Source organism: Argiope bruennichi, chromosome 11, assembly GCF_947563725.1.
Source record: "Argiope bruennichi chromosome 11, qqArgBrue1.1, whole genome shotgun sequence".
Taxonomy (NCBI): Eukaryota; Metazoa; Arthropoda; class Arachnida; order Araneae; family Araneidae; genus Argiope; species Argiope bruennichi.
This window is the reverse complement of record NC_079161.1, coordinates 94,098,301-94,124,219: the sequence shown is the minus strand read 5'-3', so window position 1 is coordinate 94,124,219 and position 25,919 is coordinate 94,098,301. Positions and strand designations below refer to the sequence as shown.

The window sequence follows — 25,919 nt, the reverse complement described above, 5'->3', positions numbered from 1 at the left end:
TACTATTTTCGCAATGATTAATTTTTTTTTGTAAAGCTTTTTTTTCCTCCTATGGGTCAAAGCATATATAGAAAATGCATCCACTCTTCTTCCTAAATTTTTGCCATCAACAGTAAAAGATTTCTTTTGTTACTTTGTGAAAAATCTCCGAGGATAGAATATCTGTAACAGCAAAATAGTTTAGTAATAGAATGAGAATTCAAAACAGTTCTACGCTTGCAATATACTTCCAAATACAATATACTTTCCCAAATATTTCCAGAATTTTGTTGAGCTTCATATGGTAATATATTTGCAATCAAAATACACCATCAGTTGTTACATGTTTGCACTTTAAAAGCATTATATAAAATGGCCACGAATCAACAAGTCTGTTCGAGAAAGATTTAACCTTCTATTCGAGGTCCAATCGTTACATTCTGCTCACACAAGAGTCATCCAATCACTTTCAGCGTTTCTTTGCGGCTTCGCTCTTAATTGGTTAAAACACCATTTCCTTTAATTATGCTCTTAACGATTGCAGGATTTCTATGTGCGACGTTGGCAACAGTAAGAACGAATTCCCTTTGATGTTGTTTTGGGAATCCTTATCAATTTAATTAGTTGATTCGGAGCTGATCTCACCTTTAAGTAAAATGGCAGACTTCCGAAAATAGAACAATTCACAGAGCAAAATTCATTAAACAGAGTGAAGTGTGAATTTTGTAGTTTCATGCAGTATTTATTTGTAGAATATCTTAATTTTTCGGATATATGCTGTCATGATGAACAGCATTCCTACTGAAGAAATATTGTTGCAAGTTTAAATGTTTTCAAAAATTGCAACCATTTTTTATTTTTATTGAAGCAGTATCAGAGTTATCTGAGTTTAGCAATACAATAGAGTTTGGCTTATCTGAAACTCATGGACTATTGTAAAAATTTTATTCATTCAAAATTCAAATTCGGAAAAAATTATTTCGAAAACGATTACAGTGAGATAAAATGATAATTTTTAAATTAAATGTCTGGCAATATGAAGGAATCATGAACAAAAAGGTATATCTAAAGGATTTAATTAAAATGAAGCTGAATTTTAGCGTTTTCCAAGATAGCTTCCAAAAATATTGAAGAACAAAATCAATTTTTGAATTACCTTAAAATTTGGAAAGATATTTTTTCAATGACGGCAATTAAATATTCGTACAATTTTTTTCGGATATTTGACGATTTTTTTTTTAAATTTTAGTTCTAATTTTTTAAAAAATTTTACTCTGTTGCTCTGAAATCCAAAACGTTTTCCTTGTTTTATTAAATACTAACCGCCTTTGGCGACCAGCTGGTTCGCCAATATTAATGTTCGTTAAAATTTTAATAATTAAATATTTTATGCAATTCCTTCTTTAATAGTTTCTTCATCAAAATATTTTAAAACTTCAAATTTTGATAGTCATATAAATCACTCATAATATTATAAAGGTTTTCAGTCATAACGCAATATATATCTCCCTCATTTTCTGTTAGCTCTCGTAGAATTTATACTTTAAATTAAAGTGGAAAGGATTAATCTGCAATTAATATAATAATATTTTTTACTGAAACAAAGTATTTTTTTTATAATATGATTACAGAAAACAGAGTCACTGAGCGTTTAAACTTTATAGGAACTAAAGAATATATTTCTTAATTTATGTAATATTTCAAGAATTTGTCAACAAAATTTTTTCAGATTCATCATGACCAGATCGGTTCATTAACAATGTTTCATTTTAAATGCATCAAACATTAAGAAACTAAACAGAATCGTTTGAAATAATCTGCAGAAAAATCTTAAGCCTAACCTCATTAGTGTGGGAAAAAAAACTGAAGCCTTATTGATTTGGCGGTGGGGAAAATGAGATTTTTTTTGGCGGGAAAGTTAGTTTTTAATTAATAATTTAAATTCTAATTAAAAATCCAAAAAAGGGATCCCAGGTGCATATTCCCGCCCTCCAAGGTATACATGTACCAAATTTGGTAGCTGTAGGTCAAACGGTCTGACCTGCAGAGCGCCAACACACACACATTGAGCTTTATATAAGTATAGATTTAATCGCGTGACTTTCTTCAATTATGGAATACTAAAAAAGAAGGAATCAATTTATGATTTGGGAAGTTTACGAGACGAATAAAAAAATAAATTTGCAGTACCACAGAATGTAGACGAACTGCACATTAACGTTTTTCATAAATAATTTATTTTTTTATAATGTTATTTGACTGATGTCCATTAAACAGGATTATGTGCACAATAAACGGTTGTAATTCATTAAATATAACATTGCCTTTTATTTCTGGCAATTTGACGGAATCACTGACAAAAAATTAAATCTGAATGATTTAATTAAAATGATATACAGCCACCATCTCTAGCGAACCAGCTGGTCGCCATGAACGACTAATTAATAATGAAGATTGACGTGAGGATGTCAGGCTGGGAGGTTTTACTTAGAACTCCAATTTTGGCACATATATGCTTTGGAGAGTGAGAATGTGCACTTCGTAGTGATTTATTTTCTAAAAACTTAATTAATTAAAAATGAATCAAAATTTTGACGTTTTTTTCATTCTGAACTTCCGAAAATATTACAACACAAAAATGATTTTTAAGGCATCTTAAAATTGAAAATATTATTTTTCAGTGATACCAGTTTTATTGTTGCATAATTTTTTCTACTTTTTAAAAATATTTTAAGCATATTTTGCAATAATATATCTAATTATGAACATGAAAATCAAATCGTTTTCATTGTTGATATTATTATTTCATTTATTAATCGTTCGTTCGATATTATTTCGAATTTTATTTCATTGTAAATAATCTAGACAGAAAACTTCGATTTATTTTTCCATGTAGAATAACTTTCATTATAGGATATGCTTTCAATAAAGATTTAGATGTGCTTATAATAGATTGAAAATTAGGAAATTAGCTGTTAGAAAATATTAGAAATTATAAAAATATTAGGAATTATTAGGAAAATATTATTATTAGAAAATATTTAAATTGAAAATTAGAAAAATATGTCGCATAAAAAACAAAAATTTGAAGTTAAAAATGCTGCAGTGAGGAAACTATTTAAATCAAGTTATATAAAATATTTAATTAAATTTCTTTATCCTAGCAAACCCATTAGCTGCCGAAAGCCGGCTAATATAATATAATAGTAATGATGTAACACTCTTAACTAAAGCCAGTGCGCCAACCAAGCGTCAATCTCCTCGCCAATCAAAAGCACAGCGGCAGTACGAGTACCGCAAGACTGTAAGCATTTGAAATCTACCGACCGCGAGATTTTCTTATGTTAAGCTTGTAAATATAAATATTGGCTGAATGTGTATAATTGTAAGTGTAGTGTTCTGTATAAGTGGATGCGTATTAAATTCTTTTTAAATTGAAAGAGCCCGATTTTATATTAGAGAACACGATGCTGTTTTGGTTTGAGGTTTTTGGAGCCTCAAAATGCGTAGGCAACAAATGGGCAATTTATCGCTTCTCAGGCATCAATTCTTCGCTTTTAAGTTATTAGAAAATAATGCAGAAGGTTGTCACATTTGGCGATTTATCGCCAACTAAAGTTACAACTTAATTTCCAAATTTTTTTATTGCATTACTCTTACATTGATAATATAATAATAAACATGATAAATAAATATTAATTAATTTTAATAGATTAAGAGTGTATAGAATTTAAGATATAAAAATTTTAGTATGAACAGTAATGCTAGAGGGAATAAAAATAAACATAAAATTAGCTATTATCAAATTTTGATAAATTTTGCTTTTTTCTTAAATTTTCATAAAATATTTATATTAATTAGATCACATTGTTCGAAAATTGCTTCAGTTTTTATATGTGTTTTTATACTTTCTCGTGTACGTAGTGCATACAAAGTACAGTAATCGTCAAAAAAATTCGAATTCGAGATTTTTTCCACGTTTTAGACATTCCTGAGTTCCAAAAACACATTTTTGGAAAATGTCCGTCCGTCTGACTGGGACAAATATAACTCAAAAACGCTTTGATCTAGATGGATGAAATTTGGTATATGATCTTTATACCAAATTTGTAAATTTCTATCAAATTTTGAGCAAAATACGCTCAAGAAAAGTCTGTCTGTCCTGCAGTTCAAATATAAGCTACCACGATGATTACAAAAAGAAGAGAGCTAGATGGATAAAATTTGGTACACAGAATTAATATCTACATTCTAGACACCGATCATAGTTTGAGCCAAATATAACAAAGGATTGACCGTCTAATTTAAAAACACGTAAATGCGATAATTCAAAGACAAAATTACTTAAATACATCAAATTTGATATGGGATTTTGTGACTACAAGTGCAGTTTTGTGTTAATTTTTTTTGTTTCATTTATTTGTGAAAAACGTGTCTAAAGCACAGATTCGATTTTGAAGTACTATTTACCGAATGCTAGGGTTTAATCGCCAAATAACTCGCCAAGGATGACACGATAGATTCAGTAAAAATGCTAAATTTAGGCCAAAGGTTAATATTTCGTAACTATTGTACGTTAATTCCATGCAAAGCGTTCTGTGGAATAACAACCTTCACTGCAGAGCATGAGAGAAAATTTCGGGGAGACCATACTGACTGGTTCATTTCATTTTTATTTTATTTATTTCTTTAACCTATTTGTTTCTTTATTTTTTGAAGACATGCAGCCATCCCATTTTCTGACTTTATCTACTCTGCTGCTGTACACGCTTATCTTGTAGTTCTCCAAGGTAGATTTTGTTTTACTGGTTAGTGGATGTGACAGTGTTGAAATAATAGTTAATTTAAATTTTTTCAGCGGAGAACCAATCAGTGGTTTCCTTTGAAACCGCAGAAAATTTTGAAATTGCCGGGAGTTTCCACGGCTGTCTTTGAAATGGAAGGAAGGTCGTTTAGTAAATTTTTTGTTACAATTTATTTTTCAACTTAACTTTCATAGATTACATACATTAAACCGAACTATCTCGTACATTATTTGAAGCATTTTGTTGAAATTTCTTTGTCAACTGATTCAGAAGGCTACGAAAAACAGCGACTAACACATTAGGTATCAATCTCTTTCAAAAATCCCTTTTTAAACATTTCTTTCCTTGTTCATTTATTTACTTTTTACTTCTTCGTATACAAAATATAGAAAAAGTACTAAATTGGTAAAAAAAAAAAAATCGAATTCGAGATATTTATGAATTGCTGCGTTTCAGACAGGAAAACATTTTTTTAAAAAATGCCTGCTTGTCAGTGATAGAGATAAATGAAAACCGCTTTGGGCTAGGTGGATGAAATTTTTCATACTGTCTTTAGACTAAAATATTAGATTTCTATGAAAGTTTGAGCGAAATCCGTTCAGAGGAAGTATGTCTGTCTAACCGTTCGAATATAAGTTAACGCGTTAAGTACAAAAAGAAGAGAGCTACATAAATAAAGTTCGGTACCCAGATTTAACATCTATAGTGTAGAGATATATTAAATATCCAAGTCATATCCAAGAATAAGTTAACCATCTGTAGATCTATATGTTCAAGAACAGGATAGCTAAAAAACGCAGGGATTTAAATATATCACATTTGGTATAGGATTTTGTGACCACAAGTGCAGTTTTGTGTTAAATTTTAGTTTAATCGATTGAGATAAACGCATCTAAAACATGAATTCGGATTTCGAATACTATTAACCGCATGTCAGGGATAAATCGCCAAATAACTCGCCAAGGTTCATACGACAGATTCAGTAAAAATGTTAAATTCACGCAAAGGTTAATATTTTGTAATTATTGTACGGAAATACTACGCAAAGCGCCCTCTATTATGGCAAGTTTATTAGAGAGTATGCGAGAGTAACTGTAATCGCTACATCAATTGCGACATATTTTTATGCATGTTTCCTATAAACTTGTACTGTTATAGACTACAAGTTGCCAGCTGGTGTGTCGTCCTCATCATCTAAACCGTACTTCAAAATTATGAGATTCCACCCCAAAATAGATCTCGTATTTCTTTTAAATGGGACATTAATATAATGAAACTATAGGTGGTAAAAGATATCTGTCACTTGTTTCTCGAAAAAAAATCTGATTTTTATTATTGTCATGGAATACTACAGTAGTTATGTCTAACACTACAACTTCACTTAAATTATTAAAAAAAAAAAAAAAAAAAAAAAACTGTGCACCTAAGATGCAGAACTATATTCTTTAGAAATAAGAGTGGCCTATATATTATGAGAATTACTTTAATATTGAAATTAAAAAATGCTGGAGAAAAGTAAAATAAGATTCCATAGATTGCGTCAAACATAAAAGCAATGATTATAAAAAATGTTGCCAAATAAAAAAAATTAAACACATTGCTAAAGATGTAAAAAACGTAAATTCATAATCAATAAATTTGGCAGTTACTTTCAATTTTTGCTAGCTTTTTTTTTATTTTAACCTCCCTAACCCCCCAATTCCCTCAGTTAGTTATATTAAAGCAACACTGGAGTTATTTTGGAGTGGAGCTCGTACTTTTGGTCTGCGGTCAGACGAAGAGGATGACTTCCGAGCTGGCATCCCCTTTTCCACATCACACTACACCAGCAGGAGGACGTCTGGCCCGGACGTTTAACTTGCACCAGACCAGCTTACACGACGGTTCTTCCGTGGAATCGGGTCTTGAACCTAAAACCCACCGATTCCGAAGCCCAGACCTTACCACCAGGCTACCGAGCCCTCCCAATTCCTTTAAATGCATTCAATTGTTTTCAATGGTGGAAATTAGGAATTTTTACAGCTTCTCTGAATATACGTTTTGTTTAGAAATTAAAGTTTCAAGCAAATTAAAAATTATTCTCATTTGATTAATACAGATGTAAATGTAAAGCAGATGCAAAATGTTGAATGAAGAAAACAATCAGAAATGAAAACGATTTTTTTTTTATTTTGTTATAAAATGATGATGATTTTTTATTATTATTGTTCTTAAGATTTTTTTTAATACACATTTATAAAAAAATTGAATGCATTGACAATTGAAAAAGTAGACATTTTAATATTATTGTAACAGGAAATTCATTCACTCAATAGTATTGTGGTAAGGAAAAAAACTCATCAGGAAATAGTGATCGAATTATTGATGAATTCCAATTAAAAATGCTTGAATTTGCTAAGTTACTCTGTAATAATTCTTATTTATGAAGTAAATATATTAAGAAATTCAAAAATGTTAGCTTGCATTCTCCAATTTTTTTTTTTTTTTTCATTCTAGAATGTACGATTTTTTTATTAATTATATTCCGATCAGATGAAGAGGATGTTACTTGGTACCCCTCTACTTACTTGGTACCCCTACTACTACTACTTGGTACTACTACTTTGGGTTGGTATCCCTCTCCAAACTGCCACACCATAATAACGGCAGACCATTTGACCAAGACGCCCAAATTAAACGTGTACCAATTCCATTTATGCGGAATTTGTACACGCTAAATCTTTTAAAAGTTAAATTTTTAGTGGAATCATTGATCGAACTTACAGAGATAATAGAACTTTAAAATTGTTTTTTGCGGACTCAAACATATCTACAATGCAGTTTCGCTAAATTCTAGAGGTGGAATATTAATAATTCCAATATTTTTTTAATTTATTCTTTTTTTACGAGAATGAAAATGGAAACTAAACCATATTATTAAAAAATTTTAATACAAATCTGCAAAAAAAAAAAAAAAATCTTAATTTGATTATTTTGTTCTTTTCATTTCCGTGTTTAAAATAAAATAAATAAATAACAACTTAAACGCTGTTAATTAATTCTGAGAAAGCGGTTATGCATTATAAAAGGAGGATTTAATAACTGAAATTGATTTTAAAATAGGTTATCAGTGATCAATAGAAAAAAAAATGCTTAGATATTACTTTTATCTACAAAAATACAAAGTATTTAATTAAGCTTTTAAATAAGTGTTTAATTAAGAAACCGGCAAAAAATTAATCTCTCGCATTTTCACATTTCGAAGTTGTTTCAGCTTCCTTCAGCTTATTAAGCTCCGCCCACAACAGTTGTTTAAAACAAGATGAAGTTATATTTGTATATATATATATATATCATCACTTTTTAAGTGGAGTACAAAGTTTTTCTAAAGATTTCGAGCTCATTTCAAAGATGGGTATTTGGCTAAGTATTAATAAGTGTCAAACCTTTTTTTAAAATAATAAATATTTCTTTAAGAATAATAAAAAAATTAAATAGGAAATATTAAATTAAACAAAAAAAAAATATTGAATACAACTTGGTAAAATAGGGATTTTTTTCCTTCTTATTGATAGGCTTATGTTCTTTCTATATTTGGATTATTAATCGAATACTAGTTCTTATAATAATTCAAAAGTAACTGTGTAAAAGTAATTATAAATTTCACATGTCTGCTTGAATATTAAACATTATGATTTTTTACATTTTATATATATTTTAATCATTATTAAAGATGAATTAAATATTCATAACTGCTACTTACGATAACGATTTGTAATTGCATAACCAATAAAACGGCCTTTTTTCTATCCATTTGGGAACACGAAATAAATTGCATTTGACCAACAACGAAACACACAATTTTCCACACAAAAGTTGCTGCAAGTAATTGTCCATCCTTTAAATATGTCCATTTCTTTGCCGTGCGATTGCAGATGGAACTGGACATTTCATCTGGTAAATCCAGAAAAACTCCTAGCGATTTGACAACTGACGAAAAAGAACGGATGAATAACAAAAAAAAAGGAAATAATAACAATAAATAAACAAAAAGAAGAACAGCCGAGAGCCAGGTGATCGCGAACTCTCTATAAACATTAAACAAACGAACAGCGAGGTAGAAAAAGTTAATTCTTTTTTTTCTTTTATAAAGTCTGTTCTAAAAGAAGAAATAAAAATAAGTATATAAAAAAGGAAAGGATGGACTCACAGCGTGAATTTTTATCGCCAAGATTTCGAAAGTTCCGATTGCAGTTACGTTGAGAGATTGTGAAACAATGCAGAAACTTCCCCAGGTGAGGCTTTATCGGCGAATGCTAATTTGACGAACTTTGCTTCTGAATTTATTTAAGATAATTTGAAAATTGATAACAATGTAATGATTTCGATTATTTATAGTTGTTTTTTCACTTTCTGAGAATAAAAATATTGAATAAAGATAATAATAGCACGTTGAAAGAAAAAAAAAAAAAAAAAAAAGGTTAGAAAAACCTGTTTATGTAGGTCTATGTTAAAACGCGTTAAAGAAGAAAATACTTGGAATTTTTAAATAGCTTTTAAGGATCGTGTTTCCCTATAAAAGAAAAGGAATAGGATTTTGATGGAATGTATTCTCCCTTCGTAAATTTAAAAATCAAAAATCAAAATGCGATTATCGAGCTGGCGCATAGATTTCAAATATTTTTCAAAAACTTGAATTTGAAGAATGTATCAGAACTGATGAAAAATAAACAGAAAATATTTACAACTAAGACGTTGTTCGTGTTTACAATTAAGTTAAGAATTAAAAGAAGTTTGATTTAAAGGCATAAATTCATGTTTTTGACAGGTCGATTAATCTAATTAAATTTGTTCTTTCGAATTTTATGATGGATGTTCTTATGAATTTTATGAGGATTTAATTTTTCTGCTATTCTTCTTCTTTTATCACGCTATTTTAATTAGGATTTATACCTTACTTTTTTTTTCTTTCTTTTTTTTCCGAAAAAAGATAAGAGAAAGAGGATATCCAATCAAATGTCAATTTGTGAAAAAATTACAGTTAATAATGAATTAATTCCAATTAATATTAATAATTCTTAACATTTAAATTATCCAAATCGTTGATTATAACCACCGTTTTTGTTCCCCTTGGCATTTCGTCAAATATTTTTCATTATTTTCATATTATACTTTTACGCATAAATAAATTTCAATCGAAATTCTGAAGAGGAAAGCAGTCACTTAGCATCGCTTGGAATTCCAACTAGTATATGTCCGTCAATGTTTTCTTATAACTCTATTCTTGTCTAATAATTAATTATTAATTTATTAGATAAGATGTTCTAATCAATGCCATAAGAAATTGTGCTTCGAATATTGAACCCATTGACCTGTTTAAATACTAGACAGGCACAGAGAAAACAATTTAGCTCAGCATACTTCAAAAAAAAAAAAAAAAAAAAAAAAATAAGTGTTGAACGACAGACATTTGCCGGACGATGAAGGTGTAAACCAGTTCTGGAGAACGTGCATTATACAGATGGAAGTCACGTCTTTCTCTCATGTGGTCAGTACTTGACTCAGGCGCGTTAACAAAACGGAAATGTTCACGCTGATTCGGGGATTTCTCAGCAGTAAATGAAATTCGAATTCGAATTTTGCTCTAAGCATTAGGGCTAGATGTCCCTAAATGAGTGTTTTAACCCTTTCTATGGCGTGGGAACTTTGCTTCCCACCCAATTTATCAATCTTTGTATGAAATGATGAAGGTTGGCACAAGTTCTGACAAACTTTTTTAGAAAGACAGAAACTTAGATGCTTCAGTTCTTTATCTCACACAAAATGATGTGTCTTGATTTGTTACTTAATTATTAATGGACCAAATTAATTCATTAATCAAATTAAATTTATCTCATAAGCTAAATGAATCCCTTTTCTTATTCTAATTTCAAGTCTAAAAATATTTTAACATAATATGACTAGAAAATAATGGCCCTTTAAAGTGTTAAAACATAGATGTGCGATTTAACTTCTGAGGTATTAGTACTTCCACTTTTTTGATTCGCCTCGCAAATTATATAGATATAAAAAGGGTTAATGCTTTTAATGCCTTTTAAAGGGTTAATGCTTTCTTAAATTAAAACAATGGTATAATAATTATAACTATATATCCATATTATTATAAATTTTACGACTTTAATCAAAATTTCTGCTACTATTAAGTGAGTTGTATTAGTATTGATATGGATTTTGAGATATTGCTTTAATTATGATACAGATGTACAGTGACATATTTTTTATAGGGAAATAATATATTTATTTAAAACTGAAAACGTCATTCTCGACCAGGCAAGTGCTCGACAAACGTAGTTAATTATATATATTATACCAGCGGGAATGGTCTCCGCAAAACTTTCTCGCATACCCTCTAATAATTTTGTCACGCCAGAGACCGCCTTGCATCCATTGGTGTACAATAATTATGAAATATTCAATTTTGGCGCGAACTTAGCTGTACTGAATCTACTGAATCATTCTTTGCAATTTTTTTGACGATTAATTTATAGCATGCGGTTAATATTATCCGAAAAACGAATTTTAGACCACGATTTTTTCAATCAATTGAAACAAAGATTTGATATAAATCTGCACTTGTAGTCCCAAAATTTCATACCTAATTTGATATATTTAAGTCATTGTGTTTTCAGATTATCGCGCTTATATTTTTCTGAAAGTACAGACCGACAGACAGTCAGCCCGTTGTCGGCTTTGGTTCAAATTGGACAGGTGTCTACATTATAGGTGTTAAATTTGTGCACCGAATCTTATTTACTTAGCTCTCTTTGTTTTGTAGTTGTCGTGTTAGCTTATGCTTTGAGAGCCGGAGAGACGGACTTACTCACAACAGATTTCACTCAAAATTTGATAGAAATATGCAAATTCGGTGTAAAGACCGTATATTAAATTTCAGCCATCTAGCTCAAAGTATTTAAGAGTTATCTTCATTACAGACAGACAGTTTCTAAAAATATGTTTTTCGAACATAGGGAGATCTGAAATGTGGAGATTCTTCAGAAGCTCGAGTTTGAATTTTTTGACGATTGCTATACTTGTTCTTACTAGCTTCCTTTGGCGACCAGCTTGTTCGCAGGAAGCAATGACAGTAGTAACTATTAAATGAGTAATACGAAATGTATTATTAAAAGGTTTTACATTGTTATTTGATAAAATTGGAAAATATTAAGTAATCGGATCAGTCTACTACAAGTTAATTTGCATGCTATATAAAAAATATATATATATATAATACGAAATAAAAACGGAAGTGAAAATACTTCAGAGTTAATGCCAAAGAAACTATTTCTTATCTTAAATCTCCAATTTAGTAAAAGCAGGTGATAGAATAATTTGATACAATATTGAAAGGAGCCTGCGTTTCCTCATATTAATAATAAAAAGATTGTTAAAGATTAAAGTAAACGAGCAGGAGGATTCCCCTCGAATCTTCCTCGCGTATTCTACATTAAAGATCGTATCCTCGGTATAAAATGGGGGACCAAAAATAAGGCCACGTATACTTTGCATGGCATTGGAGAACGATAGCTATGAAATTCAGATCTTTGATATAAATATTGAATTTTTTCTGAATCCATAGCAAGAATATATTGTAACATTTCCCGTTTCCAAGTACTGATAAGACATTTACAGCCAGCTGTGTCGTCGCTGTTACTTACTAAACTGCTCGAGATAGATGGTGGATCTTTTCACCTGGGTGGTCTCGCATCTGTTCCTTAGCGACTACAGTGAAAGACCGCATGTGGAATTCCTCGTCCAAGAGGTATTGATAGTACCTTCAAAGAGAAAGGGGTGTTCAAACATCTGGATGCTAAATGTTTCTCATTGTGAAAGGACTTTGATAGTTCCGTGTTCCAGAATAGTCAGTTATGAAATTCAGTATGTGCATCAGTCAGTATAGTCAGTTATGTGCATCATTAAATGGACCTTCCCACGACCCACTAGTGCCGCTGAGGGAGCATACTGCTGAACCCCGATTGGCCAAAAGAGAACTCAAACGACCAATGTAAATTAAGAGGCGAAGATTGTCGCCGAAATAAAGTGCAGATATTTTTTTCTAGGGAGAAGAGAAGAAACGAATGGCAGGAGACTGTTGGACTACGCCCACGAGTTCGGAGTCCGAGAACCAACTGAGTTTCAAGAGAGCCTTCCACTTTGACTGTTGTATCTCCTACTACAGGTGTAAATAACTATTTATTTAACCAAGATTAGAACAAGTTGTTCTTTTGTATATATAGGGCTGTAAAATAAAGAATTGTCTGGAAATTCTGCTTCCTTATTTGATCAGTCTAGATCAAGACATTACAATATATATTCAGAGCCAATATCAGCATATATATATATATATATATATATATATATATATATATATATATATATTTAGGCCGAATAATACCTAAATTTGGTACAAAAGTACAATTGTAGATACAAGAAAGTACAGACTGTCAGCCATTTGACGAATTTAATTCAAAATTTGTAAGAATCTGTATTTTAGATGTCAAACTCATGTACCAAATTTTATCTATCTAGTTTTTTGTGTTTTGTAGTTAACGAGTTCGCTTGTACTCGAACAAACAGACAGACAGAATGAATCCCTGTGAATGGATTTCATTCGAAATTCGACAGCCATCTGCAATTATGGTAGTCATTTTATAACAAATTTCATCTGTGTAGCTGAAAGCGTATTTGAGTTAACGTGTGTTCACTGAGAAGTATAATGCCAAAAATGCGTTTTTCGAATCCAGGGGGAGTCTGAAACGCGGAAATTCGTCAAAATCTTTTATTTGAATATTTTTTATGATTTCAGGACTTCCCTTATACAATCAAAAAGTAAAAAAATACCATATAGACTTCCTCTGAGCGGATTTTGCACAAAATTCGACAGAAATCTGCAAATGTGGTGTAAAGATTGTACACCAAATTTCATTTATTAAAAGCATTTTTGATTTATCTTTGTCATCGACAGACAGACGGACATTTTCCAAATATGTGTTTTTAGAGCTCATGGAGGTCTAAAATGTGGAGATTCGTCGAAATCTCGAATTCCAATTTTTTGACGAGTGCTATACTTTCTCTATACTACGTATTTCAGAAAGTAAAAAAGTGCAAAGAATTGTTTTGTGTTTCAGTTGCTTTACCATAAAGACAAAGTTAAGAGAAATCACATGATTGAATTGTGCCTCTATCTGGGGCACATTTTTTAACTATTTTTGCACATATATTTAAAATATATTCTATAGATCAATTAATGTTACCTTAAACACCTTATTAATTAAACTGTCGTATGATTTTCATATTTTCAATAACTGTAAAATTCTACATTTACAGACAGACATATATTTTCCAAAAATGTGTTTTTCGAACTCAGGGTACTCTAAAACGTAAAGATTCATCAAAATCTCGTGTTCACATTTTATGTCGGTTGCAATATTTCATCTATTTTTTGTATATAAAAAGGTTTAAAAAATGAATGAATGAAAAATAAAATAAAACAAAACAAAAAATGAAATAAAAATAAAATAAAACAAAAAGAGGAAATAAAAATTAAAAAACAAAACAAAATTAAACAAAACAAAAAATGAAATATAAATAAAAAAATAAAATAAATAAATAAAATAAAAACAACAAGTAAAATAAATAAATAAAATAAAAATAAAAAAATAAAATAAATAAATAAAATAAAAACAACAAGTAAAATAAATAAATAAAATAAAAATAAAAAAATAAATAAAAGTGGAGAAAATTGTACGATAATGACATAAACATTGAAGTCATTAAAAAGTTAATTTTGCTTATTTTAAGATAGTGCACAATTGATTCCATTCGAGAAAATATTTTAGGAAGATATAGCCGCAAAACAGCAAAAGCATTATATACATATTTATATATAAATATGAAAAAAAAATACTAAAAGTGGAAAAAAAATTGTACGATAATGTTATATATATATATATATATATATATATATAGCTTCATTTGAGGGTAGTATCTTGTAATCATTATTCCAAGAGCACAGTTCATTTATAGGGTCTCCAAAGAGAAGAAATGCTCCAATATCTGTCTTAGAGTCATGGGAAAACTCCGAGCAGAATTGTGTCTTCACTTAGTCAATTAAATAAAATCATGGGCATTTATAACCTTGTAAGCGAAAACTGTCCCCGATGGCTCGAGAGATGAGCGGAGAAGACATTTCTTTGGCTTTTCAAATTTCAAGGGAATAGAAACATCATAAAGGACGAAATACACCTTGCCGCCATACGACCATCGAATGCAATGAAGATGAAAAAATAAATAAAAAGAGAGAGAGAGCAGGTAATACAAAATAGGCTCTTTTTTAGATATTATATTTCTTAGAATGATCCAACTTTGTGGGGAATAAAAACTTGCATGAAACACTTCACCTGGGATCTCTATTTTTAGAACGGAAAAATGTGACCATTAATAAAAGAAATTGTCTTGTTGTTCTATGTGGAATTCTAAAATTCTCTACGGACTTTTAGGGATCTTTATTTAATTTGACTTGTTGTTTTTATTTAATTTATGTTCTTGAAAATGGAATATGATTATCGAATTTTCATTCACTTTATGACATTCTAGAATTCTGAAATTCTGTAAAATTATATGTTTCCGATGAAACTGCGATATTTAATGTTTAATAGAATTTAATTATGAATGAATCGATTTATTTTATTTAGTTATGATTCAGTATCAGATGGACTGTTTTGAAAGAAAAAGAAATAAATTTGAGTGAAATTAATAAGGCGATATTTAATAATTATAATAAATTATAGAAATGTATTAGAAGTTGAAAAATAGGAACTATTAAAAATTAAAAACACCTTTAAAAATATGCATTTGTGACTGTACTAAAATATATATACACTGCGTAAAAAAGTAGAAGGACAGTGTCTTTTTGCCAATTAATATCTCTTATTTTCTCCTAACTACCAGATATTTATGCAGATTTAGTTTAATGACCCTTGTTTTCATTTTAGGCAAAAATTAAACATCTACCACTAATATTATTAAGTAAATTAGTATATATAATTTCCGATGCGTAAAAAAAGTAGAAGGACACTTGCTAATATATTTAATTTAGTGAGTTGTTCTTTATTTAAATAGTGATTTTGTACTTTGTTTGTCCTTTTCTGCCAAAATAATCTATTTTGTTTAAAAGTTACGTTGTTTCTCCGTTCTCAGAAATGCCTAAAGGAATACCTTTGACCGTATTGCAAAAACGGCAAATTTCCGCATATCAAAATGATGGTAAAGGTGTCAGAGAGATTGCTCGATTGTTGCAGGTGAGTCCCAATACAGTTTCAAACTTTATCAGAAATCCTTATAAAATTGGAAATAAAAAGAAGACTGGTAGACCGAAGAAGTTAATACCACGTGATGAAAGAAAACTTGCTCGTGTGCTGAAGAAGAACAAAGGAAGTGTTTCAAAGGCAAGAAATCAAGCAGGACTTAATCATGTGACGAAATAAACAGTTTACAACTATATTAAAAGATCTAAAAAATTCATTTTCAAAAAACGGAAACATCATCCTAAGTGGAAACAAGTTCACATTGATAACCGTTTAGCGTGGGCTAAGGAGCACATGTCCTGGACTACAGAATGGACTTCTGTGATATTTTCCGATGAAAAGAAATTTAACTTAGACGGTCCAGACGGATATCAGCACTACTGGCATTGTCTGGGGACTGAAGGCGAATACTATTCAACACGACAAATGGGAGGAGGGAGTTTAATGGTTTGGTTGGCTGTTGGATACGGAGGAAGGACAAGTCTGGTTTTCTTAAATGGTAGGCAAAAACATACAGACTACATTCAAGTGCTAAATTCCGAGCTTCTTCCTTATGCCTCTGACATGAGGGGTGAAGAGTGGAAGTTTCAGCAAGACGGAGCTTCCATTCACACCGCGACTGGAGTCAAAGATTGGTTCCTAACAAATAATGTGGATGTTTTACCGTGGCCAGCCAAAAGTCCTGACCTTAATATAGTGGAAAACATCTGGGCAATGCTAGTTCGTCGAGTTTATGCTGATGGAAGGCAATTTGATTCCCAAACTCAGCTTCGAGAAGCATTGAATGACTCGTGGGACAATTTTTGTCAAACTGAAATTCAAATTCTATACAATTCACTTCCAAATAGAATATTTGAAGTTATAAAGGCCAATGGGAGGACCATTCCTTATTAAAGTCACTATTTTTTCATTCATTATAATGCTGTCCTTCTACTTTTTTTACAAAGTTTCAAAAAAGAGAAACTATTTTTGTTGCCATTAATATTTTATGTTTGAACATCATAATTCTGATGTTAAAATTGTATTTTTGAAATATTTTTTAAATGTTTCTTATAAAAAAAGTTTAGTAAAAATAAAATATTTTTCGGTTATTGTTACAAAATCAAGTGTCCTTCTACTTTTTTTACGCAGTGTAATACATTTTTAATCAAAATTCTGCAAGTCAAAACAAAAATCATAAAAACCTTCGTTATTAATAAAAATACGATAGTGAAATTTATCCACAATGATTACTAAAATTAAAAGAAAGTCCTTGAATGTTCATTCAGAGTTTACAACGGATATTGTTACAATTTCAATTTAAAAGAATATTTATATCAGCGACGGAAGGTTTTAAGATTTATGTTTTGACAGCTTAAATTTTTATTGCAAGTATTTTCTACAATTTTTATCACAGTTAAAAGCGCCCTAAAACTTTTATTTTTTTATTTTAAATATTAAAAAATAATCACAAATATACTGAAATTCCAACCACCTGTGTTAAGTATTCTGGAATATTTAATGCTGAAATTTTTCTCTTAATATTTTTAAAATCAAAAATAGGATTGAATTATTAGATATTTGAATTTTATTTTTTAATTATTCATTTTTTTCATTTGCAAATATTCTTGTTTATTTTATTCGATAAGTTAAAAAATATTTTTCTTTATCTTAAAATAAAGAAAGAGGAAAAAAACCGACACTTTCTCAAGAAATAAAATATTTTTTTTTTTAAACTGAACAATTCTATTTTCGGCTAAATTAATTCGTTTCGATATTGAATGTATAAATATGATATTAAATTGCTTCATATTAATAGAATAAGTGGAAAATGGAAATAAACTTTTAACATTACTAAAAAAAATGAAAAACTTAAATTAACTTAATCAATTAAATACTTTTTTTAAATGTGGAATATATTTTAAATACATGTGCAGAAATGGTTAAAGAATTTGCTCAGATTGGAGAATAATTCAGTCATGTGATACCTCTTAACATTGTTGTCATGGTTAACAGCTGAAACACAAAACAATTCTTTGCATTTTTATTAAATTCCTCGTATAGTACGTAGTATAGAGAAAGTATAACAATCGTCAAACTCGAGATTTTGATAAATCTCCTCACGATTCAAGAATAAAATATTATTATGCCACGACTGTTCTGAATTAGATTTTCGAGATTTAATTTTTCAAAATCTGTATGTATGGATGAAGCTTGGTTTGGAAGAGAATCTTCCAATACAAGGCCAGATGTATCAGGAAGTTATATTATGCGCACACGATCAGGAAAAGATAAGTTTGTGCAAAAATCGTGATAAGAATAGAGAAATTATAGCAAACGTCAAACAATTCGAACTCGAGATTTTGACGAATCTCCACGTTTTAGACCACCCTGAGTTAAGAAAAAATAAAAATGTCTGTCTGTCTGTAACAAAAGATGAATCAAAAACGCGTTGAGCTGACGCTTTGTGCTAGGCAGCTTGGTGTATGATATTTACATTAAGTTTGTAGATTTCTTTCAAATTTTGAGTAAAACCTATTCAGGGAAAATTTGTCTGTCCGTCTATTCGATATAAGTTAATGCGATAACTACAAAACATAGAAAGCTAGATGGATAAAATTCGGCACTCAGATATAAAATCTATAGTATATATATCTATCAAGTTTTGAACCAAATTCAACAACAGGTTGGGCATTTGTCGATCTGTGCTTTCATAATTATGTAAAGGCAATAATTCAAAAGCTCAATGAATGAAATATATTAAATTTAATATGCGATTTTGTGACTGCAATTATAGTTCTGTGTGAAATTTTGGCTTCAATCAGCTGGGAAAAAGTACATATCAATACAAATTCAGTTTTATTCGAGAATATGAGAGACATTTTTGGGTAGATCATTTCCGTGACTTAAATTAAAACGCAGAGTCTAGGATAATCTGGCAGAAACCCAAGTGAATGGTTCTCACATTTTTATGGAATAAATAACACTAATTTTTTCAAAAGAAATTAAAATATTACTTTGATTTCTATTGAAATGAATAAAGTATTTTCAATAGAATTAATCATCCAGTGAATTTTAGAAGGTCAAAAATAATCAACACCACAATTCTTTTGTGTTCCTTACATGTTAATGCACTCAAAAAACAAATACGTTCAGGTGTTAGTCTGTTCGAATATAAGTTCATACGATATCTATAAAACGAAGAGAGTTTGAAAGATAAAATTCGGTACACAGATTTAATATCTATAGTATATACACCTGTAAAACTTTGATATAAATCCAGCTGTAGGTTGAATCTGTCGGTTTGTACATTCTTAAGTATGTAAGCGGCATAATTCGAAAACGAAATAACTTAAATATATGAAATTTGGTATGAAACTTTTTGACTAAGCGTGCCTTATTGTGTCAAATTGTTGTTTGGGAAAAACGTGTCTGAAACCCAAATTCGATTTTCAGATACCACTAAACCGCATACCAGGGATTAATCGCCAAATAATTCACCAAGGATGGCATGATAGATTCAGTGAAAATGCTATATTCATGCCATACAAGGCTTCTCTTGGATAAAACTTTTATTAGAGAGTATGCAAGAAAGTTTTAAGAAGACAAATGTCGCTGATTTATTAAACGATGACGACAGTTTCAAACGCGACGATCTTTACAATGCAGCAAGTATATGTGTGTGTTGGCTTTCTATAGGCCAGATAATTTAATTTAGAACTACTAAATTTGGCCCATATGTTATTTTGGTGGATAAAGAAAAGCACCTTGTAACGTTTTTTAAAAAAATTATTTTGGGTTTTAATTAATTAAAAATTAGGCGTCATTTTGGTGTTTATAGGCAAAACGTTATAAAATATTATTGCACAAAAAGAACTTTTCTATCATTTAAAAATCAAATTTTATATTTTTTCAATGACGCAATTTTAATTGTTCTGAATACCCATCCTCTCTCCTTCGTATGTTGAAAACTTTTAAAAGCGTATTTTTTACATAATTTTCAAAAATGGATTTTATTGTAGAAATAAAATTTAAACACTTTTCAATGTTTTATCAAGTATATAATGACGGGATTTTATTCCAGTATTAAAAAGTGAAGGAAAAGTTTGTTATCTACGTTGTTTTTAAGAGAATAAGAAAGTGAAAATAGATTATCGCAGGAGACAACGTTCAGTTTGATCTATTTTACCCACATACCAATAAACGTTAATGGCATAAGTTACAAATGTCTCTGCTAAAAAAGTTCGTGTACACAAAAAAATAAATAGTTACCAAGCTATTGAATTTTCTTGGCTGTAAATGCCTGTCACAATTTGATGCTTAAAAGTGAGAGTTTGTTGAGGAAATCATGAACAATAATTCATCCATTAAGCGATTTAATTGAAATTAACACAGTTAATATTCCCTGCGAATCAAAGATATAGTAAAAACTGCAATCAAAGAGGTGAAAAAAATAAGATTTTGGATGCGGCAATCTGCCTGATCGTAATTGCGTTATCTGCTTGATTAATATTTCTTAAATAGCAACAAAAGGAGATAAAAAGTGTTTTAACTAGTGGGAGGGGTTTCTCCACGACTTTCTCACATTTCTCTAATAAAGTTGGCGTACCACAGAACGCCTTGCATGGCACTAACGTACAATAGTTATGGAATATTAACTTTTGGCTTGGATTTAACCTTTTTTTCTGAATCTATCGTTTCGTCCTTGGCGAGTTATTTGGCGATTAATGCCAAGCATGCGTTAATAGTATCCAAAAATCAAAATTGTAATTTAGATATGTTTTCTCAACCAATTAAAACAATAATTTGACACAAAACTGCATTTGTAGCCAGAAATTACATTACCAAATTTGGCAAATTTAAAGCATTGCGTTTTTGAATTATCACGTTTACTTGTTTCTGAAAGTACAGACCGATAGACAGTCAAGCTCTTGCTGGATTTGGCTCAAAATTTGACATGTGTTTACATTAAAGATGTTAAATCAGTGTACCGAATCTTATATATTTAGCTCTCTTTGTTTTGAAGTTATAGTGTTAATTTACCTTCGGACAGCCGGACAGACGAGCTTCTTTTGAACACATTTAATTCAAAACTTGACAGAAATCTGCAAATTTGTTGTAAAGGCAGTATGCCAAATTCCAACGTTCTATCTGAAAGAAGATTGGAATTTGGCTCTCTCAAAAAGATTTCGAATTATCTTTGTCACAGACAGACAGACGAACATTTTCAAAAAATGTGTTTTTCGAAATCAAGGAGGTCTAATGCGTAAATATTTGTCAATATATCAAGTTCGAATTTTTCGGCAATTACTATACTTTCTCTATATTATACGAGAGAGTAAAAAATCGAATACTGCTCTCAAGAAATAAAGTCACAATATACCCATCTTTTCGATATCTTTTCAATTCTCTATCTCGAGAACTCGTTGCCACTGCTTATGAAAATTAATGTAAAAAGCACACGGCTATTGATAATGATAGAAAAGAATATTAAGAAATTAGAAATTTCCAGAAATAACTAATATTTTACATTGATTATTCACAATTAATTCTCATGATTGCAATTTGTAATTTAAAAATGAAAATAATAAATGTATTGATTTCAATGAATGTAACAAATATTAAATTTTTTTCAAAGTGTATGGCTTTCAGCTTTTTATGAAAGATTGCATTAAAGTAATTGAAAGAGAGACAACTTTATATACTTCCTATTGCCATACATCAGATAATATTATGAAATGCTCGAACAAATATTAATTTCCATTCTAAAACGTTAATGACATCTGCCTTATTAAGTCTAAACTTGTTCTAAAACATTATTCTTTCTTTCACTCAGATTGGAAAGAATATTAAAGCCTCATTTCAGGTGGAAGAACTGTTACATCAAAAAAGGAAACTTGTTCTTGCTTCTGGAATTGACCTTGAAAAAGAATATTTAAAAATAATCACACTTGGCGAAAGAAATTTTATCTATTGTTGATTTACTTCCGCTTTTGTTTTCATCAAAATCGTTTGTTCCAAGAATCGCAGTAGGAAAACTGAAGATCGTTTTCAGGCAAGACTAACTATTAATCAGCTTTTTATCTGTCACGAGTGGCAATACTCTGAAGAAGATAAATTATTTTTTCTTAAAAAAGAACTTGAGTTGTGTTACGTGTCCTTCGCTGATACATTCCATTTTTAACATTTATTTTCTTATTTTAACCGGAATCGGAAGGTCGGAGGTTTTATAAAATGGGTGATAGTAGCTTTTATTCTTTTAGTTATTATAAAGACGTTCTTCCTCAAAAAAAAAAAAAAAAAAAAAAATGGTGCATTTTTATAACACAGCTCAAAGCCATTTTGTATTGACCTTGTTTCTACCTAATATTGGTGCGTATACTGAAAAGCGTGCCTGATAAATATGCGAGTCTGCTTTTACCATACTTGTTGTAAATTAAACATTGTAAAGATAATGATGAATGATTTTTGTTGTATGAAAGGATAAATTGTTCAGAACTTCTCATTAAACTATGAAATAATGTGATAAAGATATTTTTATATTATTTTATTCGCAAAAGTAACTCTTTTAGTAAATTTTTAGGATTCACAACAATTACGATTTAGTTTGGTAAAATTTCATATAAAATGTAAAGATGTTTTTTTTGTTTGTTTTTCAAGATTGCTTCAATTTTAGCGATTTCAGCATATTGAGATCCTTAATGGATCTGCTATAAAATTTTGCTTTTGAAAGATCTGCTATAGAAAGCAACTTTAAATGTAAGCTAAATTTAATAATTTAAATACATTTTAATAATTTAATGAAATAATTTTTAATAATTAATTTAAATAAAGCGGTTAAATTATACTGTTTTCATGAAAAGCAAGAAGTATGTTTTGATAATTTTTATCAGACAGTTTTTTTATTTCATGATTCGCATATACAGTGGCTCAAACAATTGAGAGTTCATCTTAATTTACTTGATAAATCAGACTTTCAATACAAATAACACATTACCGAGAAGTGCAAACAGGTTTTTATTTACACATAACAAAGGGTTTAATTTAAAATAATAAACAACGAAAAGCTTCCAAATTGAAAAGTTTGAGAAGCATTTTAAATAAATATATGAAGCGGTAAGTGATGTGCTAAAGATAGAACCTGGGACCTTGTGGTTAGCAGCCCAGTAATGAAAACAGATTTTTGTCTCAAAAAATTGAAAATACACCAATGAAATTTTTGTAATATCTTGCACATAAACAAAAAGTCAATGTTTAGTTACACGTCCTTTGGCTTTTATAATGGCCTCTAGACTTCGTGGTGTTGATTTGACCCATTTCTGGTTGTATCTAAAGATATTTTACTCCATTCTTCTTACAACACTTGTTTTAAATGGGTTTTGTTTTTCTGGACCGCTGTTTCAAGTGTGGCCAACAGATTTTGAATGACATTGATGTCGGGGGACCGTAGTGGTGTGTGTAACTGCTGTTTACAATGAAAGAGACACCATATTTTGGCGTTACGGGCCGTGAGTTTGCGGTCATCGTCCTGCGGAAAAATGAAATTTCCATCTAAACCCAAATTTTAGCACTTTCATTTACATTGCTACTATTTGGATCATCCAACTTGCTGCAGAAATTTCTCAAATCATAGGCAGAAGTGTAAGTGTTGAAACCGTGCGAAAGTAAATAAACAAGCTGGACATAAAAGTCGAACTGTTGGAGAGAAACCGTTCATCAGCTTGCAAAATCAGAAAAAGCATTTGAAGTCTCAAAAATTCATCCATTGAAGACCAATCACTTTTGGAAGAAAGTTATATTTAGTGATGAAAGTAAATTCAACATTTTTGGCAGTGACAGCCGTCGCACTGCATGAAGAAAGATCACTACCGCTTTGGATCCATCAAATTTACATTCTACAGTTAAACATGGTGATGACTCCGTCATGGTTTGGGGTTGTATGGCTTCATCCGCGGTAGGAAATTTAGTTTTTATAGATGGCATTATGAACCATATTGTTTACTTAGATATACTTTCTAAAAATCTAAAGGAAAGTTAAAAATTTGGGTTTAGATGAAAATTTCATTTTCCAGAAGGACAACAACCCCAAACACATGGCCCGTAACGGCAAAATGTGGCGCCTTTTTCACTGTAAACAGCAGTTACACACACCACCACAGTTCCCTGACATCAATGTGATTGAAAATATGTGGGCCACCCCCGAAATAGTGGTTTAAAAACACAAAATTAGGAACCAAATCCTTTTAAAACAAGTGTTGCAAGAAGAACGGAGTAAAATATCTTCTGATGCAAACAAAAATTTGTCGAATAGGTACCACGACGTTTAAAGGCTATTATAGAAGCCGAAAGACATGGAACTAAATATTGACACCTTCTTTGTATGCGATATATTACAAAAATTTCATTGGTGTATTCTCAATTTTTTGAGACAAAAAATTATTTTTATTTTTATGTTAATTTATTTAAATTAAAAAAAATATTTCAAATGTTTCTGAAACTTTTCAGTTTAGAAGTTTTTCATCCATTTGTTCTTTATTTTCTGTTCTTTATCATTTGACATGTGTAAAAATAAAAACATGTTTGAACTTCCTGGTAATGTGTTATTTATATTGAAAGTCGGATTTATCAAGTAAAAGTAAGGTGTACTCTCAATTGTCTGAGCCATTGTATAAAAGTGAAATTTGAAGATAACAAGCGAAAAGGATTAGTTTTTGTACATAACAATCATAAGTTCATTATTTTGTTAGTCATTGAAATATCGTTTACAATCTTTTTGATCAATTATTTTGCGAAATATTCCAGCTGAAAAATGAGTCTCTTTCTGTTCAATTAGAATCATTATTTCTGTGGAAGCCATATTTTTGTAGTCCTCGTAATGATGTATAGTTGTGAGATGGTGTGTGGTAAATGCTTCACATTATACATATATTTAATACTTTTTATCGCTTAAGCAAATAATTTTTCATTTTTAAATTTCAAGAATTGACTATTGAATTAATTTTTATGAATTCTAGTTTTACGCCTCTCCGAGTCTGAAAAACATATTTTTAAAAAAATATCTGTCTGTGACAAAGATAACTCAAAACCGCCTTGAGCTACACTCATGAAATTTGGTATGTGGACTGTACACCTAATTTGTAAATTGTTATCAAAGTATGAGAAAATTCTGTCTAAAGGAAATTTGTCTGTCGGACTGTTCGAATATAAAGTAACGCGATAACTACAAAAAGAAAAGAGTTAGATAAATAAAATTCATTATAGAGATTTAAATCTATAGTGTAGATAAATATCAAATTTTGAAAACAAGAGGTCGACAGTCTTTTTGGTATAATTTTTAGTTAAAGCACGTAAATACGATAACTAAAAATCGCAGTGACTTAAGTATGTCAAATATAGTATGGGATTTTGGGACTACAATTCTAGTTCTGTATCAAATTTTCAATCGGCTGCAAAAAATGCATTTAAAACAGAAATTCGAATTTCGGAGCTATTAACTGCATTCCAAGGATTAGTCGCCAAAACACTCGCCATCATCTAATGTAGGTTCAATAAAAAATGCTAAATTCATGCCAGAAATGAATATTTCTTAATTATTGCATGCCAGTGCCATGGAAGGTATCCTCTAGGATAATTTTTTTCTTATATTTATCAAATTTACGTTTACGAGCACGTTTTGGGGAAGAAAATCCCAATTTGTTTATAATAAATAAAATAGCTGTAGTCTGTATGAAATTATGGTTTCAATCGTTAGAAAAAATGTGTATGAAACACAAATTTTCTGGTACTATTAACCGCATGCCAGGTATTAATCACC

The 25,919-nt window shown here is 30.0% G+C and overlaps 1 protein-coding gene across 2 annotated transcripts in view; it reads right to left on the bottom strand.

Annotated features, from left to right (window-relative positions):
* LOC129956437 (uncharacterized) overlaps positions 1 to 25,919 on the bottom strand; it is a 141,933-nt gene that overhangs the window by 11,996 nt on the left and 104,018 nt on the right. The window contains exon 1 of one of the 2 annotated variants that reach the window (XM_056068317.1): positions 8,527 to 8,819. The exons of the other annotated variant lie outside the window; for it this stretch is intronic. Within the exon in view, the coding sequence (XP_055924292.1) occupies positions 8,527 to 8,712 (186 nt within the window). The 5' untranslated portion in view covers positions 8,713 to 8,819. Of the gene's footprint in view, positions 1 to 8,526; positions 8,820 to 25,919 lie in introns of those variants that run through there. 2 annotated transcript variants of the gene reach the window in all.